General features: G+C 43.8%; 2 protein-coding genes and 1 long non-coding RNA gene across 6 annotated transcripts in view; 1 reads left to right on the forward strand and 2 right to left on the reverse strand.

Annotated features, from left to right (window-relative positions):
- Positions 1-24,643, reverse strand: part of RIC3 (RIC3 acetylcholine receptor chaperone) — a 513,554-nt gene that overhangs the window by 283,739 nt on the left and 205,172 nt on the right. The gene's annotated exons all lie outside the window — the stretch shown is intronic.
- The window catches only part of TUB (TUB bipartite transcription factor), a 118,637-nt gene that overhangs the window by 34,443 nt on the left and 59,551 nt on the right, over positions 1-24,643 (forward strand). Inside the window, exon 1 of one of the 4 annotated variants that reach the window (XM_083408456.1) lies at positions 21,687-22,433. The exons of 2 other annotated variants lie outside the window; for them this stretch is intronic. In XM_083408456.1, the coding sequence (XP_083264582.1) occupies positions 22,396-22,433 (38 nt within the window). In that variant the 5' untranslated portion in view covers positions 21,687-22,395. Of the gene's footprint in view, positions 1-21,686; positions 22,434-24,643 lie in introns of those variants that run through there. One more of the 4 variants, XM_083408453.1, reaches the window with a different exon arrangement.
- The window catches only part of LOC310666311, a 446,582-nt gene continuing 426,839 nt past the window's right edge, over positions 4,901-24,643 (reverse strand). The window contains exon 3 of the long non-coding RNA XR_014505877.1: positions 4,901-4,943. This is a non-coding gene — a long non-coding RNA (uncharacterized lncRNA). The remainder of the gene's footprint in view (positions 4,944-24,643) is intronic.

Consider the following 24,643-nt stretch of genomic DNA (forward strand, 5'->3'; position numbering starts at 1 on the left):
TGGTACCAAAGACCTTTGGCACCCTAAAGCAGCTCAGGAAGTGAACATGTGGCCTGATGCACCTTTGGAGGGATATCTAAGGGTGTGGGAATCACCCATGTTGAGCCTCTACCTGCTCCAATTCCTCCTTTAATATTTAATAGTTGTCTCGGAATGTCATGTAAAGTGACTCCTAGTGGTCACCCTAGGCTGGTGAGGCCCGAGTCCTTGATCCCAGCTGGAAGTATGGTTAATAAAGTTGTAGTCTACTCTTTATTCAGCTCTGTCTATTGGCTTTCCAGTTTCTTTTCTACTCCCACTGTAGTCATGAGCCTCCGCACAGCTTCTCCTAGGTAAATAGAGGCTAAGAAGATACAATTTGCAAAGGACACATTTTGAGTAGCGTGACATGGAACCCTTTCCTAACCCACCAGTTTCCCCTTCCTGCTCCCCCTATCCAATGCTTGCTCTGAACTCCTCAGCTGAAGGCAGGCTTCAGTAGCTTTCAGAGAGGGGTGGGGAAAGGGCAGAAATTCAATTCACATTTAAAGGCAAACCTCCCTCATCTGCACTTTTTGAAAGGATACGTGAGCCGAAGCACAACCATCTTTCAATATTTGCACTTTTTGTGGACTTCTTGCATGGCTTTGCCTTTCCTAGCTCTCTGAATCTCTAGGTTTGCAAATAACAAGGTTGTTCACAAAGTTGCCTGGGGAGCACAGAAGAACTCTGGATTATTATTTTGAAGCACAGCAGCAGAGTATTTCTTTAAAATTAAATGCTTCATTGCTTCTTAAAAGATCCTACCCTGCTCTGCTTTAACAATAAAAAAGCATCCCAATATTTTGGATAGTCAGATGTTTCAAGAGCTATTGAAGGGGACAAGCAAGCATTGACAAAGCTGGTGTGAAGCCACGTTTGCAAAAATGTACAAGCAAGAATACACAGCACCGAGACATCTTTAAATGATTTTAAGGTAAGACAGAACAAGAGTCAACCCCCACAAGTAAGAATTATATAGGGAAGCAATCCCCTTTCCTTCCCCCACAAAAAGCCCCTGGTTCTGTTTGTCTGCCATTTTGCAAGCTTAATCCACTCTGGGGGTGCTCCTGTGCTTGTAAATTTAATTTGCTTTGGTCAAAGGGCTGAGAATTATAACTAGGAAATACGAAAGTTTGTTTCATACAAAGACACTTGGAGCCTGAAACACAGACAGAGGTGGAGAGAGTGCAGAGGAACTCAGAAACAGGTTTGAATTTTTAGAAATATGCAAATACAAAAACCAAGATTCTTCCTGCAGGGCATCTTGAGTGTGGTAATGAGCTGTCTTGAGTCAGCTGGTCGCCCCAGACAGCCATTAATCTTCAGGACAGTTCGTTATTGCTTAATTAAAGAAGTACTTGTAGGAACATACTTAATGTTTTTAAAAGCCAGCGATCTTTCTCCAGCAAGTAGTTTATTTACTAGGCTGACTGCAGTGAAAATAGGTGCTGTTGTTTATTTTTTTTATTTAAAAAGTTGCAAATTTAGTATTGCAAAATTAACTGTTGCAATTTAATTATACGATAAAATGGATAGCCAGTGATTAAATGAGGTGGGGTAATCTGGGCAATGGATTCATTTCAGCTTGCCATCCTTCCCTGAGATGATTTTATTTATTTATATAGCACCCTCTATATATGTGCCACTTAACAATGAAGAAGTATGGCAGGGATTATAGTAAGACACAGGGAGACAACAGAGGAAGTGCAGAAATGGAGACATAGGCAGCCTAGGGAAGAATGAATGCATGTGTTTTGGTTTATACAATACCTGCCTAGTATGGTGTGGAGACTAGGGGAACTGGAAGGGTAAGTGATGTGGGGGCAGCTTTTCATTCCACCTTCCTATTGATCTCGGTGAGATGGGACTAACTGGTTAGGACACAGTTGCAATGGTTCCTAGGGCATTTCGGGGAAACGAAGATGCTTGCAATGTGGCTTAATCTGGCTGTTTTTAGATTGCCCATTATAGCGCATGGGGAACACAGAACTGCACTTTATGCAGAGTAACTTGGAACCTGGAGCACAGATCAAAGGGCAGAGAGCTCACACAGCAACCTGGATCAGAATACAGGCCGTGAACATTTAGAGCACATCCAACTGATGTGCAGTTGTGTACATGCTTGTCACTGCCGACCTGGAAGTGGCCCCAAAATAGGGCCAAACAGGGCGGGGCAGGTTTATGCACACTCCACCAATGTGCCTGGGGGTCAGGAAAAGAACCTTCCCCATGCAAAATGGTTGTCGCCTGTCTTAAAATATGCACAGAGATAAAGGGAGAATTATGAGGCCATGCACATCCCTAGAACACATAATGGTTTTTCCTTTGATTCTTTCACCAGAAGCAGTCTGTCATCTGAATCACCATGTCAATTTCATTCGACAGGGAGTCAAAACGTTATGATGTAATTCATTGTTCTACCTGAAAATATTACAGGGCTCAGGGGGTTTGCCCCTCTGGAGGTGATGGGCACATGGTTAAAATGGAATGAAAAGGAAGCTTCATTCATTTGGCTTATTAAAGGGGGGGAAAGGCATAATTGGACACATTTAGAAAATGAACAAGTTGCTCTAATATTTGAGAAGTCAAGGCATCTGTGCTTTAGTCTACTGACCGGCTACACTTGATGGACAGTTTTGTGATTCTTCATACTAACAATGTAATAACCTTTCCAACAGATTTCCTTTGTCCAAAACAAAGCCAATGTAATCTGAACAATGAGCGGGGCTGAAAAAAACTGACCTCCTTTTCTGAATTGTATACAGTGGTACCTTGGTTTACGAACTTAATCTGTTCTGGAAGCCCATTCTTAAACCAAGGCATGCTTTTCCATATCAGTGGGGGACTCAATTTACACTCAACAGGAAGCGGAACATGTTCCGCTTCCAAGGCAAAGTTCACAAACCAAAACACCTACTTTTGCAGGTTTGCAGCATTCTTAATCCAAGTTGTTCATAAACTAAACTGTTCTTAAACCAAGGTACCACTGTAATTGTATAAGCCTTCTGGGTTTCCTTCATTTATAACTTAATTAGACTCCCATCCTTGCACAAGAAGGTAATATTGGTATTTTGGGGTTCATATTTTTCTCAGGTGGAGAGGGTCCATATTCAGGTTTCACTAAGTTGTGTTCTCCATACATTGATAACCCTTTTTGAGGTGGTTTATTCCATATCAGCCTCTTTCCCTCATGAAACATGCGAGGCCTGCGTGGATTTTGCCTCACACACTACATCACCTAAAAAGCATTGCAGTTGTCTTTCTTTCCACTTCCTTGTTTAATGGAAGTTAGTCGGTGCTGTGTGTAGGAGCTAATGGAATTGCATTTCTCAGAAATACCATGTGATCCATTTTTGCTTCATCCCCCCTTGGGCATTTACAATTGCAGCTGCCACCAAGATTGGTATGAATTGTTTCAGTTTAAATAGGGTATGTGTCAAGACACACTTTGTTTCACACTTCAGGCTCCAAAGTCAAAAATTTACTAAAAGTGAAGTCATTTGTAAACATAATTTCTTAGGATTTCCTAGATTGCAGGCATAAATGTCTGCAGGCATAAATGTCTGCTTGAAGTTCATTGATTTTGTCAGAAATGAATGGCTTTCAGATTTAGGTGTCCACGGGGCAGGCCATTGCTCTGGGATAGAATGCATTCTTTGCTTGCAAATGGTCCATGGTTCAATACTCAGCATCTCCAGGTAGGGCTGGCAAAGACTTCTCTCTGAAACCTGGACAGCCACTGTCAGAGTAGACAATATTGATAAAGCAGCAGTCTGACTATAGCAGCTTGCTACATTACTGTCTGTTTCGAATGATTAACCTACTTGAAAAATTCCCTGACTTCATGCCATCCTGTGTTTTTCTTAATGTCTGTTCATTAGCAAGAATGTGCAAAATAAGAGATGGTATAATAATTGCAAATAGATAAAGGGCATTTCTCACCACCTCTGCCACATTTCAAATGTTATATCTCTCTTAATTGCATTATATAATCTAGTTTCATACCCTCTCTTCTTTTTACAGCACATTATTGGATGCCCCCCCCCCTTTTAGTAGGGCTGATGTTCATGACTTGCTCCTTATGGATTTTTTCCCCTGTAAAATGCTGACTTGCTACAACAGTAAGGAAAGATTCTGTCTGATTGCTCGAACATATTGAACAATCTGAATAACAGTGCAATTATAGCTGTTGGGCACAGTTTGAAATGATTTTCTATGAATGATGTGCAAGCATTTGTCAGTTTGCTATTCGTGTGAGCCCTTAAAATGCCACAGTCATTAAATTAATTTTCCAAAATGTACAAATATTAAAAGTCATTGGAGCCAAACCAAGAGAGTGGCATTCAGGAATGGTTGCTCATACTTTTTCTTTTGGTACAAGTTACAATGAGCATATGGATGCAGAAATCTATGAAATACTAATGCGACATGCTCAGATTAAGTGATACTTTCTCTTTAGTAATTAGTGTGACCTTTACAATAAAAAACATACCTAGGTAGCGAGGTCTTCCTTGATACCAGTGAAGGCGGTGATGGTCCTGTGTGAGTGTCTGGAGGCGGTTGGAGGATGGATGGTGGCAAACAGATTGAGATTGAATCCTGACAAGACAGAAGTACTGTTTCTGGGGGACAGGAGGCGGGCAGGTGTGGAGGATTCCCTGGTCCTGAATGGGGTAACTGTGCCCCTGAAGGACCAGGTGCGCAGCCTGGGAGTCATTTTGGACTCACAGCTGTCCATGGAGGCACAGGTTAAATCCGTGTCCAGGGCAGCTGTGTACCAGCTCCATCTGGTACATAGGCTGAGACCCTATCTGCCCACGGACTGCCTTGCCAGAGTGGTGCATGCTCTGGTTATCTCCCGCTTGGACTACTGCAATGCGCTCTACGTGGGGCTACCTTTGAAGGTGACCCGGAAACTACAACTAATCCAGAATGCAGCGGCCAGACTGGTGACTGGGAGCAGCTGCCGAGACCATATAACACCGGTCTTGAAAGACCTACATTGGCTCCCAGTACGTTTCCGAGCACAATTCAAAGTGTTGGTGTTGACCTTTAAAGCCCTAAACGGCCTCGGTCCAGTATACCTGAAGGAGCGTCTCCACCCCCATCGCTCTACCCGGACACTGAGGTCCAGCACCGAGAGCCTTCTGGCGGTTCCCTCACTGCGAGAAGCCAAGTTACAGGGAACCAGGCAGAGGGCCTTCTCGGTAGTGGCGCCCTCCCTGTGGAACGCCCTCCCACCAGATGTCAAAGAGAACAACAACTACCAGACTTTTAGAAGACATCTGAAGGCAGCCCTGTTTAGGGAAGCTTTTAATGTTTGATGTATCACAGTATTTTAATATTCTTTTGGAAGCCGCCCAGAGTGGCTGGGGAAACCCAGCCAGATGGGCGGGGTATAAATAATAAATTATTATTATTATTATTATTATTATTATTATTATTATTATTATACCATTGATTTCAAGAATGAGCCACACTAGAACCAGGCACAACAACAGCAACATTTTATATACCTGCAGCACTTCTGAATATGTTTCAGGTTGGTGTCACTGATGGTTAAAGTTGCCACACCAACATGTGACTCCCTTTTTTTGGTGGCTGTCATGTGCATCATCACTTAGGAACTGCTCATTGTACATAGATCACCCTGATGGAAAGTCTAGACACAGCTCCAGCTGGTGCTGATCTAGAGATTCCCCATCTGATGGGCAATCCACATGGTGATGAGTTTGCTGCCACAGTGGGCTCTGCTATGCCCATAAATTTAACATCTCCGTCTGCATCTCTTCCTCCAAGAGACTCCAAGAGGGATAAGAGATGTCCCATCATGCCCTTGCTAAGGATCTGCCCAGGGACAGCTTCTCCACATCTGGCACAGATGGGAAACTAGTAGACCTCTCAATGCAGCTCCCACCCACCCCGAGTGGTAAGGGATTATGGGAGTTGTAATCTAGCAACATGTGGGTGGCTGCATGTTCTGCACCCCTAACTTAACTGTATCAGAAGCCAGGCACATCCCACTGGGATCTTTCCAGTTCTTAGCCATTGCTTCTACAATCCTGAGTATTACCTGTGCAGACAGCAAGCCTTGCACAATGGTGCTAAAAGCTAAATCCAAGTCACTCTTCTAGAAGACTTTCAGAAGTTCAGTAAGACCCATCATGCAAAGACTCTGTCTGGAGGGTCTCACGGCAGCTGTAACATTAAAATTGAGTTTGCATATACTTGTATATTATTTTTATATACCAAAGGGAAGGCATGAGACACACAGAGAAAAGTAATAATTACTTGATACTGCCTAGTGAACATGCATATCCAACCCCAAAGCAGCCCAAGAGATGCCCAGACACATACATGCTCCCCTTATGGCTTCCAAGTAAAGATTATTCTACCAAAGTTGAGGAAATGGTGTCTCACAGAGCCCCATATGTGCACTGGGACCATACAATTCAGTACAGTATGCAATTAATTATTCAGCACACATTTGGGTCCTACATCTGGACTTCCTATTGGCATCTGTTTGGCCACTGTGGGAACAGGAAGCTGGATTCGATGAGCCTTTGGCCTAATCTAGCAGGGGGGTCTTTATTGATCTCATCTGCAACCACAGACAAACAATTTGCATTTTGAGCCACATCACAAGGTTTTTATATCACTCCCACCCTACCGCCGGCAGATGCTAAAACACAATTTCAGAATCTATCAAGCCTATGATCTAACATTGTTAATGCAATCGGTGTGCTTGCGAGTAACTTGTTGTCACCTTGTCATAGTGCGAGCGCTCAGTCTGCATTACCATTCCAAAAGCAAAAGCATAATCTGGGCTCAGCTCACACTCTGATTTTGCTTCCTAATAGCACTCCTTGAATAGCAAACAATTCATAAATAGGTGTGGGTTTTTTAACTGCCGTATATTTACGGCTAAACTCTGCCCCTGTCTTAAATCCTGAAGGCCATGAAGATGATCTATTGTAGGCAGCCGCCATCTTGTGCATGTTCAATTGATGCACACATCGTTTTTTGACCCAAATGGGGGTGGAGGCACCACAGGCTTTGTTGCAGTCTGTGTGAGGCATTGCCACAAATCGGGCAGAGATCTTGTATGAGTGATGTTCTATTTTTGGTAAATACGCACCAATGCAAAGGACAAAGAAGAAGCTTTTGTTTTAAAACGGAATGACTCATTGCACCTCACTACACCATGGGGTTCTTACTTTCAAGGGCTTCATGCACAATGTTTAGTCTTCACCCCCACGAGAACTGGTAAGTAAGGGGCACAGTGACTCAGCAACCAGTAAACATCCTCTTAGTAAGTCTGGGGAAACAGATAAGAATACCAAGATATCAGCCCAAGTGGAATGTGTCTAAAAGAGGGGTCCTTTCTCTGAGAGTCAAGCATTTTGTCTATAAAGAAGTGGGCTTGGATTGTAGAACTCTTCAAAGATTTTGAGGGGAAAAATTAAGGCATAACAAAGGCTATGTCCTTATAAAGCAAGACTGGAGAGAGTAGTGTTGTTTGTACTCAGGTCCTGCTTGCAGGCTCCCCATAGGTATCTGGTTGGTCACTGTGAGAATGGGATGCTGGACTAGACAGGCTCTTTTTATGCTCGTAATTAGACTTTGGCACCTACAAATGTACACATGAAGCTCTTATGTCACACGTTACCTTACATACCTGGTGAAGAGAAGTGACCTTCCAAGCTCAACTGTGCACAGAAAATTGATGCGCACAATGGACTGTTCATGTGTTGATTATGGATATTGCCAACTCATCCTGCGCTTTCAGCACAGGCTGGGCTGCCATTATGCATTGCCAAAAAAGTGGAGCTGCATAATTAAAAAAGAGGAAAGAAGATGGGGCATTTTGAGATTTACTTAGATAACACTCCCTGATAGCTATACATTGTCTATTGAACTGAAGGGTCATTTGGTATTTTACAGCAAACCTTCATTGTTTTGTTTTCTCAAATCATAGCACAGTAGAGTTGGAAAGGACCCCAAGGATCATTTAGCGCAAGTCCCTCTAATGCAGGTATCACTGCTAAAGAATTCTTGACAGATGACAGATGGCCATCCAACCTCTGATTGAAAACCTTCAATGAAGTCCATCACCACTGAAGCAGAAAACACAACTTTCATGGCTAGTACATAATACAATCCAAAACCCTCACCATTTATTCAGAATTGGTTCCCATCATCTCCTTTCCTCAATTCTATCTTTCTCTTTCTCTCACTTTCAATATGAATGTAGCTAATGACTTTTCGAAATGAAACCACTGCAACATTTTTGCTTTGGGCTTTGTTCTTTCCACCTCTTCTTATTCTAAAAACGTAAGAAACAAAACAACAATTTCCTTTTGTGGTTTCTTCAGAGGACAGGGTGGGTTTCATTGTTCTTTATGGCTCTTGTGAGAGGGAGATTGGCAGACATGTTGAGACATAAAAAGGCATCTCTCCACGCTGCAAGAACTGGAGTGTGCAAGCAGCTTCTTATTCAGCTTCAGCTTCTAATGCCGTGTTCAAACAATTACTGCATTTCAGAGAACACAGCAGTTCCGACAACGGAAAAGTCTGCCAGTGATAGCAGGCAGGCACTGGAGAGAGGAAGCCGATAAACTGCGTCTACAATGCAACATGAAAGCAGATGCAGTCTAATCCATTTTGTTTAAAAACCAGGATGTCTTTGAAAGACAGATGTAAGCAAATGTGCATTGTGCCCAAGCATGTGATACTCTTTACTCAGATGCCTATTGTGAATGCAAATGCTTCCAGCGGATGGGCAGAGATTGGTCTCTTCAGTGTACAGTGGTACCTCTGGTTACGTACTTAATTCGTTCCAGAGGTCCGTTCTTAACCTGAAACTGTTCTTAACCTGAAGCAGCACTATAGCTAATGGGGCCTCCCGCTGCTGCCACGCCGCCAGAGCGCGATTTCTGTTCTCATCCTGAAGCAAAGTTCTTAACCCGAGGTAATATTTCTGGGTTAGCGGAGTCTGTAACCTGAAGCGTATGTAACCTGAGGTACCACTGTATGTGTGCTTTCCTTCTGTCAATGTTCACTTGCACATTTATATGGATCTAAGGCACTATAAAGGGACACGGGTGGCGCTGTGGGTAAAAGCTTCAGTGCCTAGGGCTTGCCGATCGAAAGGTTGGCGGTTCGAATCCCCGCAACGGGGTGCGCTCCCGTTGCTCGGTCCCAGCGCCTGCCAACCTAGCAGTTCGAAAGCACTCCCGGGTGCAAGTAGATAAATAGGGACCGCTTACTAGCGGGAAGGTAAACGGTGTTTCCGTGTGCGGCTCTGGCTCGCCAGAGCAGCTTCGTCACGCTGGCCACGTGACCCGGAAGTGTCTTCGGACAGCGCTGGCCCCCGGCCTCTTGAGTGAGATGGGCGCACAACCCTAGAGTCTGTCAAGACTGGCCCGTACGGGCAGGGGTACCTTTACCTTTTAAGGCACTATAAACAGGAAGAAGTTAGATTACCACCTTCTTTCTCCCAGCAATTGAAAAGGTAATCTCTAGATCCCACTAAAGCAGTGGTTCCCAAAGTTTTTTCTCTGGGCTGCACTTTCAGAATGAAGATTTGCTTGCGGGAAAATACATTGGAAAATGAAAAGAAAAAATAACTAGCAATGCTTGATTTATAACACAGAACACAACTACTTTATACTGTAATATGATCATGGGACATCCAGAAAGCATAAAATGATGCAGCTACATAAGAGTATGATTCATTCCCAAAATATCATATTGATTGCCCTTGAATCTTCCTGACACACTTGCCCTCCTTTCCGGCCCCACCAGTGTGGCACACTACATCCTTTGAGAACCACTGCACTAAGGGCGATGGGTTAAACTTTATTGCCTTCTTTTCTGGTTTGTTTGCCCCTTGTGGGAAAGCACATTTTTAAAAACTGCAGCCACCTCAAGCCAAGATATTTGAAAAGTTCCCAGGTTCAAAGTGAGAAGGGGTTCTTCTTCAGCATGTGCAGGAAAACTTCAAAGGAACCTCCTGTTCTGACAGCATTTTCCTTTTGTGTGTGTGTGTCACTCTCTGAATATGTAAAAGGGACGACTGATGGCACACATGGTCTAGAAAGATAATCGTTTAACGCACATCCATTCACTCTGTGAATGGCCAAAGGGCAATGGGCTGTATCCAACTAAGTTGTCCTCTTCATGCAAGATCCTCTGCTTGTGCAATGGAACCCCCATGCACCTTGCAAATCTGTTCTGGGTTTCTGAGCACAGATTTTCAGGGAGTATGGGAGTTGCACAGGAAATTCTGTTCCGTAAATTGAAGTTTTTGCATCAATGGGTCAACTTCATTAGCTTTTCAGTGACTGCTAGCCATGATGACTATGTGCCACCTCCACTGCCAGATACAGTATTCCTCTGAATACCAGTTGCTTGGAATCACAGGTGGGCAGTGTGGTTGTGCTCAGCTCCTGCATCTGTTGGGCCGCGGTGAGAACAGGATGCTGGAGCAGATGGGTCACTGGTCTGATCCAGGTGGACACTTCTCATGTTCAGTGTTATTACGAATACTTTAAGAAGGGCTCTCTTACCTGTATAACAAGGAGGTTCTTACTGAGGGCACAGTAGATTTCCTCGTATCAGAGTGCTGTGTGCAACAGTATCATGACAGTGCTAGTGATGGCATACTGCCACTTACTGTGATCTGAAAAATGGAACCATTCAATTGCATTTGAATGTTAGCTCGCTCTCTTAAGGAGGCAGATGGGACATATCCCCTTTGGGAATGTGCTCTGTGGAAGCTCACATTGCTCAGCAAGGAGAAGGCCCTTGGTTTAAGCCTTGGTATCTCCAGGTAGGGCTGGAAAAGACTCCCTCCTGAAAACCCAGAGAGCTATTGCCAATCAGTGGTGACAGTATTGGGCTAGGATTACTGGACCCTAAGCAGCTCTCTATGCTCCATATATTTTCTCTTTGTCGCCACAAAACTCTGTGACATATTATTCACAAATTTATGTGATGGAGAGGGCGAGCAACAGCCATATATGTAGTTCAAGGCTGTGCAGGGAACGTAAATCCAGATCTTACTGTTCCTTATATAACACTATTGACAGTGGTATGTGTGTGGTTTCAAATGACATGCTGGAGCATTTGATGGATTCATTATATCAAATTCATTATACGTATTATATCCTGTCTTTGGAAGAGGAAAAAATGAACTCTTTTCTAAAGACAATGGCATTTTAAAATGAAAATATGAATTGTGACCATCTACAGGTGATCACACCACTTTTTTTGTTTTTGGAAGGAAGTATGTATTGACTGGTGCTTAAATAATTTGACAAAGGGATTTAAAAATAACATCTTCCCTCTTCTTTGCTGAGGATCAGGCCAATTTTGGAAACAATGTCCTGGGATCTTTAAATGACACTAAAACATGTATTTTGTTTCCTTGTTGGAAAAACCTGCTCAAACTACTGATGCCTAGTGCCTGATTATAGTGGCTGAGGTTGCAATCCTATGCACTTAGCTGGGAGTGAGCACCATTAATCTCACTGTGAATTGCTGATGATTCATGATAGCCGTTTTGCCTATAATGCCCAAAGTGCTTGAAAGAGCCTGAGAAAAGTATCACTGTACTTTAGGATAACTCCATGAGTGCTGTTGTGTATTCTGAGTCAGTGCCCATTGCTGAGTTAGCCCAATTTACCTCATCACAAACCGCTGGATGGAAATGCTAAACATTTCCTGTGATGTCTTTTCAAAGTATGGGAGGAATTCAGGCTTGCTAAAGCAATTTAACTGAGAAGTGAACTGCCAAGTTCAAACATCATTTATTTGCCTTCCCTCAAATCTGAAATTTTCCTCCGTTGTCTCCACTGAAAGGGCTCCCTTTTGATTTCCTTCAGAGTCTCTGATGGGCAGCTGGAGTGATGAACTAGATGGTTACTCTCTGCTAGGAGTGTTGGGGAACTGCATGTGCTATATATCAATAGCTCCTCGGGGTCTATTTGAAGAATTTTCTGTCCAATTTACCACCTGCTAAAACACTGGACTTGTGCCAGGATCTTGAAGTTAATCTAAGTTAGAGACTTCTAGGAACCTAAGCTGAAAGTTGTTTTATTGTCACTGTGGTGTACCAAAAATCTTTATTTCCCAATGCAAGGGCTCCCATGGACCACCACAACCATGCAAAGTCCTACCTACAATCATACAAAGGTTCAATATTACTAAAACTGTTTCCCACTGGTTCATTTGTTTAAAACATTTTGTATATCACCTTTTATCAAAATTGTATTTAGACCGGCCTTTTTCCCCCAGCTGGAACTCACTGGACTCAGTTCGGTGCCTCTCAGGTGGGTGCCATTGCCATTATAAGAGAATGAGGGTGGTGTTCATGATGAGTTCCAGCACCTCTTTTTCTAGAAAACTAGCACTGGATCCATACTTGCATTCAGCACTGTAGGAAAGAGCCGGGGGTTGGGGGGGGGAGTCAATTTATCTTTATTCCTCTTTCTCCCTGCAGCCCAATGTGCCTCCCCCCAAAGCTGCTGGATAAAGTTGGGGTGGCCCCTGGAGTTGCATGGCAGGTAGTGCTGGGGTCTGCAGAGGGAGGAGGGACTTGAAGAAAATCGCCCCTTCCACCATGAAGAAGCATGAGTCCGGATCCAACCCAATTAATTATTTTTAAAACAATCAAAGCACGTAATAAAAGCACTGATTAAACAGAGCTATGAGCATTGTAGTGCCAATGTGGTGCCTTCCAGATGCTTGCAGAAGTGGTTGGACAACAACTCCCGCCATCCCTGTCCATTGGTCGTGCTCTTTAGGGCTCATGGGAGTTGTAGTCCCAACAACATATGGAAAATGCCACAATGGTACCCTTGTAATAGCTGCCCCCCCCCGAGTCTATAAGAGAGCAGTGTGTCTCCCTAGGAAGGACATTCCATTTGCCAGATGCCACAGCCAAAAGGGTCCTCCAACTGGTTTTCACTCGAGAGAACAGAGAGAAGAGCCTCAGCTGATGATCTGAAAGTATGGATAGGATGATATGGGAGAGGAAACTCCTTCAGGTACCTAGGTCCCCAGCCATGTTGGGCTTCAATCTTAGCAGACTGAATTGTCTTCAGAAGTGGACAGGCTTTTTAAAGACAGGCAATACACGATCTAAATAAGTTGACACAGTCAAAATCCTGGCACATCAGCTGAAGCTTCCAGACCATCTTCAGAGGCAGCCCCACACAGAACACATTATACTAATCCAGTTAGGAAGTTACCAGGGCATGGTCGCATAATATGGTCTGAAGGCACATGAAGCCACTACTGTGCTGCAACTAAGCAGGCCTGGATCTGGTCAGCATCTGAAGGCAGAGCTCTGGCAACTCTAACTAGCCCACACATCACAGTCCTCAGGCAAAGAAACAGTGCAATCCTTCTCATTCCCCACCATGACCAATGTATCTTTCATTTCTTTTTTGTTAGGTACATGGAGCTTTCTTTTAAAAAAAAGAAAGAAGAAAAGAAGGAAGGAAGGTGGGACATAAATTTGAAGCAATTGGAAATGTATAAATAGCAACAAGATGTGGAGAGCTTCCTTCTTTATGTGATAGATCCCAAGCCACTTACATATTTATTTAGATATCAGTGCCATGATTTCATTAAACTAGCTTCTGCAGGAAATGTAAAAGAAGGGAAATCTCAGGAAGATGAATGTTGCCAAGCTTTTCCACTGGATTTGATTACTTTGTTTCAGTTAAGTAATTCTAAAAGGCTGCTGAAAGTGTACAATATCCCTTTTTTATGTAAACAGATTGTTGTTAGTACTTCAACATGCAATATTTCAAGTGTAATGAGCCAAATCTGCTAAATAGTGGATTTAACCATGAAATGGGCAGCATTGTTTTCATTCTTCGAAAAGCAAGTGTAGTGAAAGTATCATCATTCACACATTATTTTATAAGGCCAAGATACTGTAGATTTAAGCTGAAATGAAAACTTATTACATTACATTGTGTACTACACAAACATTTCAAGCGGTGTACAGTGTGGATCCATTACGATAACTGCTCATTAAACAAAAAATATAAACAGAAAAGTTAAAGATCTAACTTCTTAATATAACTTTTTTAAGGATTTGAAGGTATATGAAGGATTTGGTTCAATAGCAGCCCTGTCCTGTGCATTCTCCCAGAAGTAGGTGCCATTGAGCTCAGTGGAACTTAGAACACCCCTTTAGGATTGTAACCAGATTGTACACTTGCTAGAGAGTAAACCTCATTGAACTCAGCTGAGCTTGCTTTAGAGTAAAGAAATGTAAGCTTTCACTATTTATTGACTAAAGTCTATATTTTGCCTGAAGTCAGAGCTAGCAAGGGGTGGGGCATGCAGAGGTTACTGCTGCAATGTAGCCAAGTACATAATCTAATCGAGCATTTTAAAATCTAATTGATTTTAATATTCTCATGGATGTTTCAGCTGGATTGTAACTGGTATTAATAACATATGTATATATCACTATTCATTAAAAAAAAAAGATTTGGTTTAGATCAATTGTACATAAAACCACATAGGAAGAACCCTATAAAATGTTCTAATCAAAAATCAGCTAATAATGTTAATAATAATGTGCTGCTGAGATAGATAAGGCAATAGAATGAAATGAAATGCTAGTATTTACCTGCCCTGTGAGAGGAGGAAATGAGGAATGGCCTGTAACTTAGAAGAGGGCCATGAATACTGAGTTCATAGTACTGTGACCAGACTAATTGTAGCTACCACACAGTACCTGGTGTCCCTGTAAAGACCAGGAGACAGTGCCTGCTTGTCCAAGGGACCAAAGTCATTTACTGGGACCTTGATGGCACCAAAATAACTCCTCTTTCCTGTAAATCCCTCTTTTCTAGTGTTCTCCCAAACTTTTTTTAGTGCAGTTTGAAAGCAGAAAAATCTTCCCCTGTCTTATTGGTCCCCCAAGAAGGTCCTTACAGTCCCCTTACAGGCAAGGGAATAAAGATGGATAGAGGCAAGGAGGGGGCCTTGTTAAAATCTTGTGGAAGAAAAAAAAATAGGCTGGTACTCATACTCCGCAATGGGGACTATGTGTCTTGGAGCAAAGTGACATGGATCCGCCCACTGGAAACACCCCCCTCCCAGCTGATCCAGTCCTTCCACCAAGGACTGAATATGTTGGGACCCCAAGCTATTGCTTAACCTTGTCCTTAGCATCTTTTATCAAAGTGATCTTTTCAGGGATGGTCTAGGCTTGTACCTGAGTGATATTTCATGACAAGGACATGAGTGGAGAAGCTCCTGAGGCATCCTGACATGATATAATTAACTGCCATGCCACACTTGAGAGCCCAGCCAAAGTGGTGTTTCCCTTTTTGTGTGATGATCTTGTGCTTTGGGAAGTTCAAAGAAGTTGAACCTGCAAGTGCTAAATAAATGCGAAAGGAAACCTACACATCCTAATTATTCATAGTTTATTAGCAAAGTGCTCTCACCCAGCTGAAAGGAGCCAGGCTTGTTATTTCCTCCAAACAGCAAAAGAATTCTTAATTAATTTATGTAGGTTGGAGATGACTGCTCTTTGGGAACCATTTCCCTTGAGAGGTTATAGATGTGGTTTTGCATGCAGTTTGGTACTGAATACTGGAATTAGCTATTTCAGGAGGGCATCATCCTGCTTGTGATGGGCAGGTGCTGGGATTGTCGTTAACACACACACTAAGATGCTCTCTCTCTCCACCATCACAATCCTCAGTCACCGTGGTTCAGAGAAAAGCCAAATCACACACATGGTCTTAGGGCAGGTATAACGTTCCAGCTGCACTGAGCAGTTAGGTAAGCGGTGCAAGTCTGGGGACCAATAGCTGCAGGTGAAACTTCATCCTTTGAGGTGTATCCTTACTCAGAAAGAAGCATTTAAAATAGTCTATCAGTATTGGGTGGAATCCAGTTTGTGCCATTATACTTTTGAGTCAGCAGATGCCTATTAATGGAAGAGGAGGGGGAGTGTGTGTGTGTGTGTGTGTGTGTGTGTGTGTGTGTGTATATATATATATATATATATGCTTATTCTTCCCCTGTGGTCTTTCCCACCTTGTTCTGGAGGCTTCCCCAACACTAAGGTTACCAGATTTTTTTCAATGAATACGGGGACACTTTTCAACTTCAATGGATTTTGTATGGGGACTGATTTGTAAATCCGGGGACTGTCCCCCAGAACGTCTGGTAACCTTACCCAACACCCTGGAGCTGATTTAGGAGGGGGTCATTGGGAAATGCAAAGGGGAGGAAGAATTAGCAAAAAAAGGGGAGAGCCCTCCCTCCTTTTTTTCCTAGAGGCAGCATTTGCTGGATCAAAAGTTATTATAGAATTGCAAAAGCACCAACTGGATTCTCCCTTAAGATTTGTTTCATTTTGTTAAGAAAAGTGCATCTGTACACCTCATTGATTGTGGTTATGGAGACTACATGGGGAGGGGGAGGGGAAGATCAGAAAGGCAGCTAACCCAAAAAAACCCTTGGTACATGTAATTGCCTCATTTAACTTGCAGCAGTGGAGACTGAAGGGCTGGCAGCTCCAAAGATAAGATACACCAGCGACCATCCTTTCAGTGCATTATTCAAGTACTGTACAATATTCAATAGCTTTAATACTTGCCTGCACAGACCATTTTTGTCTAATACAAAACAACAGTCAATGAACACTATATTAATGAGCCACACCTCCATTTGTATAATTATTATTATTAGTGATAAGAAACTATGCTACTGTGCAAGCAAAACGCGCTATGAGAAGCAGGCTGACAAATGCCCAATTCTTGTGCCTAAAATGAGATTAAATAGAAGACACACCTTAAGTTTGGGTATGAATTCAACATAATGTAGCTTAACAGATGCAGGGCTCAGAGTCTGTGTCACACACACTTTGGAGTATTTTGGATTTGCTTCATGATCTCACTCTGCTTAAATGTGGGACTGAAATGGAAATAGGGGAAATAATTAGTGCGCATGAGATGGGAATTTTAATTAGGTTGCTCATAAAGCCCCAATTAGCAGAGGACAGGTAAGTTGTATGGGAAATGCTCAAAGCCACAGTGATCAGAGGCTCTTGCAAGCCCTGGCAGATTAGTTGTGCACAATGACATTCATGCTAGCTGAAAAATAACAAAGAAAGCAAAAAGCTGCAGTAAGAGGGAATATGAATGAGAAACAAAAAACACTCTGCTTAACACTTTTGATTTTGGAGTATTAACAGATATTTATTGTCTGCCAGGGAGATTGCTGCGTTACAGGACTAGGCTATTTAATTTTTAATTAAAAGGAAATATATGTCAGCCTTTTATATTAAATCCTTTTAAAATTATTCTGACCGAAGAGACTATCTTCTGATGCTTTCTTGTTAGTTAGGCTCAATTGATAGATGGATTTTGTTTTTAACAAGTGCAGGGGTTTGGCGCATGGGGGGCGGGGAGGAGGTATTCATTGTATCAATCATGAAATCTGGACAGTTCACTTTTAATGTAGGAAACGCTAGAAGGCTTAGGCAACCAATTAGCATCCTAATTGAAACAGCCCTTGATAAAAATGGTTTTCAAGAAGGGATGGGAATCCCTTAGCTATAAAATTGCTTTTGACCCATTTTTCAAAACAGTGATTTAAAATAAGGCCAACTACCTGTGTGCTTGACCCTTGCCTGTCTTGACTGCTCAAGGTAGCATGAGGTGGTCTGGAACAACTGGTAAGCAGACTGACTGATATTTCCCTAGACGAATGCAAAATTCCAGAAAGCCTTAAGCAGGTTGATACTAGACCTTTATTGATGAATCCTTTAGGATAGTGGTTCCCAATTAGTTAAGTACTGTGGACCACCCCCACCCCACCCGTTTTTCAAAAGCCAAGCCATGGACCCTCTACTTTTGAAAATTTTGATATTTCTATGGTAGTTATTATGTGAATGCTGCCACGGAAGCCCTGGGATCCGCAAACCACCAGTTCGGAACCACTGCTTTAGGAAACAAACCACACTTTACCAGTTGCTCTTTCTTTTTGTATCTTTAAAGGTTATTAGGCTTGGTTGTTCTTTGTTTTTAAGATGAAACCTTTTTTTAAAAAAAGATTACATTACTGTGTGTACGCCAGTGGTGGTACATGCACATGCCCATTTGATTGAATCCCAAAGTTGTCTGTTGCTGCTAAATAAATGTTATTTGTTTAGCTATTTATTTATTTAAGTGGTGTCTAAAAAAGGAAGGAAGAAAAAGAAACAATGAAACCCCCCCAGGCATACTCAAATTGTTTGTTGTGGAAAAATTAACAAGAATGCTAAGCTAGAAAAGCCTGAGTGAGGGGGGAGAAAAAGGGTTTTCAACATATTACAAAAGCCCACAATTGCAAGAGCCTGGCATAATTCAAGATAGAGAACTGGTGCAGCAACACTGAAGGCCCTGTTGCAGGCAAAAATTTGTGGCATGCCAGAAATATATGAGTTGTGATGTGGATGCTTATGTTTTAGCTGTTCATTTGCTACATCCTTTGTCTTTGCTCTGTTTTTCATGAGGTTATTCTGTCCAGGTGTGAATGATTTTCTTCTATTTGGAACAAGAGTTTGGTGCTCTAATGTGCTGGACTGCAGTTGAGAAAACGACACAAAAATGTAAAGAACTGCCTGCATAGTTACCAGCAATCCTGTAGGCAGTGAATTACACATACTTCCTGAATTTGTTAATCGTTGATGTTGATAGTTACTCCAAGCAATGTGAGAATCAAATCAATGACAAATGAACAAGTCTGTGGTTCTGTTATCTGAAGTGAGTACTGTACATTGTTGCACAAAGACATTGCTTTGTGGTGCAGGTCAAGGAGAATTAAATACAACCCAACTTTCTGGGGAGAGGCTATGGGAAACCCACAAAGACTATCACCAGGCGAGTATGCGATTAATCTGAAAGAAAATGATACAAGGGCAGACACATTTAATTGTGTCTACACTGACGTTTGTAGTAACACTGTAAGCTCTTAAGACCAAGACGATAAAGCCTGGCCTCTTTCTAAACTTCCAGATTACAGCCCTGCAACTACTATTTCCTTCTGAATGCTAGGCTGTGGCAGACAGAAATAAAATTCTGTGTTGCATTGTCTGTCTTAACCTTGCCCTATTCTGAGAGTTATTTGAGGTACAGTGGTACCGTGGGTTACATACGCTTCAGGTTACATATGCTTCAGGTTACAGACTCCGCTAACCCAGAAATAGTACCTCAGATTAAGAACTTTGCTTCAGGATGAGAACAGAAGTCGTGCTCCGGCGGCACGACAGCAGCGGGAGTCCCCATTAGCTAAAGTGGTGCTTCAGGTTAAGAACAGTTTCAGGTTAAGAACAGACCTCCAGGACGAATTAAGTTCTTAGCCCGAGGTACCACTGTATTTAAAATCAGAAGACCATAGGATCCATGATGGTATCAGTGGGATGTGAAAGTGCCTTAAAATTTAACAGATTGCTTGAAGAATTTGTTTGCAAACATGAAATAAAATCTCTCTCTCTCTCTCTCTCTGAACTTTTGGGCCATTTGAATTGGTGCAAGTGTTTGCATTGTTTTAATACTGGGAGAGTGTTTTATGTACAAAAGGAACAGTAGCACATAGCCAGGATGAATGTTTTTTTCTGGCAGCAGAGTTTGTCGTACTAGAGGGACAAGAATCAAAGGTGTTCACAGAACAAAGTGCTAGTCGATAGTGGGAGAGAGAAAGAAGACTGGTAGTACCTCTTACAGGCATCTCTGGTATGGTAACTGTTTAAGTCTGCCTTTTAATCCTCATTAGCATCTTCTCTTCTTACCCTTTCTGTTATATGGCTGCATTTGGATTCACCGCCACTCCATTTGCACAACAGAACTTCCCCTTCGCCTCCTACAGTGTTATGTATTTCTGTGTTTTTATATCATAAACTGCCCTGTGATCCTCAGATAGTAAAAATAGAAATATCCTCAAAATCTGCTCCATGACCAGAATGCTGCTCACACAGCAATATCCAGGTTGTGGCTGGTAAACATGCAGCCATGCCTGTTTTTTCTGACATTAACTGTAAGAACACCCATGCTGGATAAGTGTGAAAGGAATACAGTATTAGAAAAAGGCACAGAAGCACTAGCATTATAAAAAGGAAAATTAACACAATATTTTCTAAGTCTGAATGCGTTCTTAATGGGGTTGCAAATGTTTTCCCCTTGAAGCAATTAACATGGAAATGAGCAATAAACGTCCAATAGATTTCTGAAAGCGGCTTTGACATGTTGTGAAAGCTCAAAACTAATGCAGAGATTAACAGGAGAAGCAGAACAAACTGTCACGTGAAGGCAGCCATAGTTGATTGGGAAGTCTTGCACAACTATCCCCAAAGATCTGACTTTTTGAGATAAGGGAAGGGGGAGAGTGGAAATGCACCAGAAAGCATGGGAGAACATTCCTTTTGACACATCACCATGTAACCTCCCCACAAACAAATCAGAATGGATACTCATGAAGCAGCCCATGCCTGCTCTTACTCTGAACGAATCTGGATGAATGTTCACGAAGGAAAGGGTCACACCTCAGCAGCACAGCATGCAGAAGGTCCCTGGTTCAACCCACAGCATCTCCAGGTAGAGACAGGAGAGACCATTCCAGACCCTCCAAGTGTCCCTATTATGCAGGGACGATGTCCCTAATTTAGAGAAGCCATCCCGATTTCTGATTTGATCCCAGAATGTCCTGCTTTTCCTTGATATGTCCCTGTTTTCATTGGAGAAATGTTAGAGGGTGTGGAGTTATCCGACCCCCGAGCTGTCTGAAGGCAATCCTGTAAAGGGAAGTTTCTTAAATGTTTAATGTTGTATGGTGTTTTTCTATATATGTTGGAGACTGCCGAGAGTGGATGGGGCAGCTCAGTAAGGTGTGAGGGGTATAAATATGCTCGGGTTGCGAACGTGATCTGTGCGGGAGGCATGTTTGCAACCCACAGCATTCGCAACCTGCAGCACCGTGTCTGCACACGTGTGGGTCATGATTCGGCACTTCTGTGCATGTGCAAAGTATGATATAGCGCTTCTGTGCATGGGTCAGCACCAAAACCTGGAAGTAACCTGTTCTGGTACTTCTGGGTTTGGCACAGTGCGCAACCTGAAAATGCGCAACCTGAAGCGTCTGTAACCCAGGGTATGACTCTAGTAGAATTATCATTAAGGAATGGGACGTCACTATTTTCGTTAGAGAAATGTTGGGAGGTCAATGCTGTTCCTGCGTCTGAAACCCTGGAAATCCGCTGCCTGCCAGTGAGGACAATCCTGAGCTAGATGGACAGATTGCCTGACTCGGTAGAAGCCAGCTTCCTACGTCGTCCTGTGGCGCCTCAAAGATGAACGCGTTCTTGGTTGTGGTGTGTTTGTTTATTTACATAGCTGTCAACGTTTCCCTTTTCTTGCGAGGAATCCTATTCGGAATAAGGGAATTTCCCTTAAAAAAGGAAAACGTTGACAGCTATGGTTTATTTATCTACAGTATTTATTTTGGTGGGGCCTCAGGAGAGCATTGCGAATCCCGAAAACGCCACAACTTCTTTATCCCTTAGCCTCCGCCTCGCGCGCGCCGTTTCCAAGCCCCCCCCCCCCCCCCGCTTCTAAGATGCGCGCGCCTACATTGGCCTCGGAAGCCTCCTGGCGACAGGGCGCGCGCGGCGCGCAGGACCCCTTCAGGGCCACGGCGACGGCCGAGGCGGGGAACTCCGGCAGGCCGGAGGGAGGGCGCTGATGATTGGCCGGCGCGAGGGCGAAGGAGGGAGGGAGGGAGGCGTTTTGGAGGCGGCCGGCCCGGCTGCCGCCGCGTCCAGGGAACATGCAATGCAGTGCAGTGTAGCGCAGTGGCCGCGCCTGGGCGCTGCTGGGGCAAGGCGGGCGTCTCTTTTCGGCTCTGTGTACAAACGCGCGGGCTGACCCTGATTGGCTGAAGGAAGGCAACAACGGCCGGGACGCGGGCTCGGGGGTCGCCAGAGTCGCCGCGGCTTCTCCCGCCTCCTGCTCCTCCTCGCCTCCTTTTCGCGTGTGTCTCGTGAGCGACTCGCCGAGCAGCCGCTGCCGAAAGGGACTGTGGCGAGGGGCGCCTCCCGCTCCCTCAGCCGCTGCCGCTGCGCGCGACCCTCGCGCGGAAAATGCTGCCTCCGCTCTTCGGAGCCCCGCTTGGATAATTCCTCCCCATGTACTTGACCTCGCCGCCGCCGCCGCCGCTCCTTAGGCCGGGTAAAGGATGCTGCCCTGGCCGGTGGGAGGCTGTGACCAGGGGATCCGCGCCCGCCCGCTCGCCTCCCGTCCCGGCCCTGGGGACTGCTGTCCCTGCCTCGGCTGCTAGCTCCTTCGGCGAGCGATGACTTCGAAGCACCAGGCGGACTGGATCCCTTACAGGTAGGGCGCCAGGGCGGGGGCTCTGCTGCGGGCGCCCCCTTCACCAAAGTGGGCAGGAGAGGGGAAAGAGGTCCAGCAGGGGAGCAGCCCCGTCTGCAGCAAAGTTGTTGCCCTTTCAAAGAAAAGAAAAGGAAGGGAAGGAAATTGAGGGGTGCTCTGCCTTGTTTTCACGAACCAGGTTAGCCCACGATCATTTTGGGGAGTGGAGGACGGCAGATCGTGTTGTTTAGGGAGGTTGCTATGAAGGAAGCGTCTCATTGTAGGATAACAGGCTTCCTGAATGAATGAAAGTCGCGCACAGCCATTCTGTTTTACAATCTTGGTATTTTGCAGGCATGAGCGGTGTGCTTGTGAAATCTCTTCCTTTGAAAACATGAGATCCAGATAGGCAAAACTATGTCGAAGGCAATTGCTCACCCCCTTCTTGGATTAGGGGGTGTGCTAATAAAACTTCTTTTTAAGACCAAAACAGGAGGTGAGCTGCATTGCTGTCTTTGTATGATAGCAACACTGATTTTTCTTTTTGGTAGTGTTTCAGGTTTATGATAAGTAACTCAAATTCTAGGGTGGGCAAGGGCATTCCTTCCTCTATTCTTCTGTTGCCCTGGTTTCTCTCAAGTTATTGACAGGAGTGACTTATGTACTGGGGTAGAGTGATATCTCAGACTTATCCATTGAAACCCACTCTTTATGTTTTGTTCTGGTCTTCAAATTTAGCTGGGCGCTTTAAGGACATATTTATAAATTTTAAACTGTTGCAATATTCCCAACAGCTGTGAAAATGCTTTTTATTTTTCGTAACTCTTCAGTATGAAATCTTATTTGTTTTGGTACACGTGGAACACTTACAGCTATAAAGACAGCCTTGACTTTAATGCAAAATCCTTCTTCATCATTTGCCGTGAAATGCAGGTGCCAGCTCCTGTTTTGTACCTGGAGTTCACTTCTGCTTTGTTAATAGTGCCTTCTTGACGAGATTTCACTAGAAGCTCATTCCTACTCTTAAATCACTTCCATGTGCAATTGCATGAAACCTGGATTTACTTTCACAAGTGATTAATGCACAGGTGCCTTTCGTGCCATGTGTATCATTGGCAGTAAGCCACTGCAATTCATGGCTCTCCACAAATTGCACATGGGTTACATGACATTACCTATTATGTGGAAGTGATCTCTGTTCACTGCAGAGTGGAACTAGCTTCTAAGTACAGTGGTACCTTGGGTTACAGACGCTTCAGGTTACAGACGCTTCAGGTTACAGACTCCGCTAACCCAGAAATAGTACCTCGGGTTAAGAACTTTGTTTCAGGATGAGAACAGAAATTGCACGGCGGCAGCAGCGGGAAGCCCCATTAGCTAAAGTAGTACCTCGGGTTAAGAATACTTTCAGGTTAAGAACGGACCTCCAGAACGAATTAAGTTCTTAACCCGAGGTACCACTGTATAGGGCAAAGAACAAGGAATTTAGCTGTCCATACAGGGCATTTTGTCTTGTATGAAGCAGCCCTTACTGGATGAATAGAAGCACAGATCATGAACCTATTAAGTAAGAAGGTGAAGTTGGAGAAGGAATTGGGGAAATTTTGCTGAGAGATAGGCAGCCAGAGTTTTACATGTTTGCTTGATTTTGTTTTTAAAATCTGTTTTTGCAACTTCGGTGCATAAATTGATTGGGGGAGGGGATAGTGTGGTAGTTTCTTGCATAAGGCATCTCAAATATTTCTCCTCCCCTTCCTCTTGCCCTCCTCTTGTCTATCCATTTCCCCTTACAGAATACACACAGCGTGGACTGTGCAGCAGCTTGGCAGTCAGTGTTAGCTGCTCTCCCATATTCTCCTGCTGCCGCTCTTGCTGCCATGGAGAAGAGCAGGGATCGCCATGGCAGCACCAGCTGCTGTTGCCTGTCATTGGCTCCTTGGTTGCCATAAGCTACCAAAGCCTCTTTCTGGGGAAGTTTGTGCGTCAAACTGTGGGGGGCATTGCCTGTCACTCTGGGCTAGATCCCCTGTTCCTCTTGCCTGCTAATGAAGCAGGGAAAGTAACAGGGCTTTAGGGGAGCTATAGACAAGGAGCAGAGTGGCAAGGCCTTGAAGATCTTTGTTTGTGCCGGGAATCCAGTAGTAGTTTGAAGTTGATAAAAGTTGAGAGTACAGTTTTGATGGACACAGGATTATGTTGGTAGCTTAGTTTAGAAGGTTAAGTTTATATTT

The sequence above is a fragment of the Podarcis tiliguerta genome (assembly GCF_965153285.1).
Source record: "Podarcis tiliguerta genome assembly, chromosome: 1".
NCBI classification, from domain to species: Eukaryota; Metazoa; Chordata; class Lepidosauria; order Squamata; family Lacertidae; genus Podarcis; species Podarcis tiliguerta.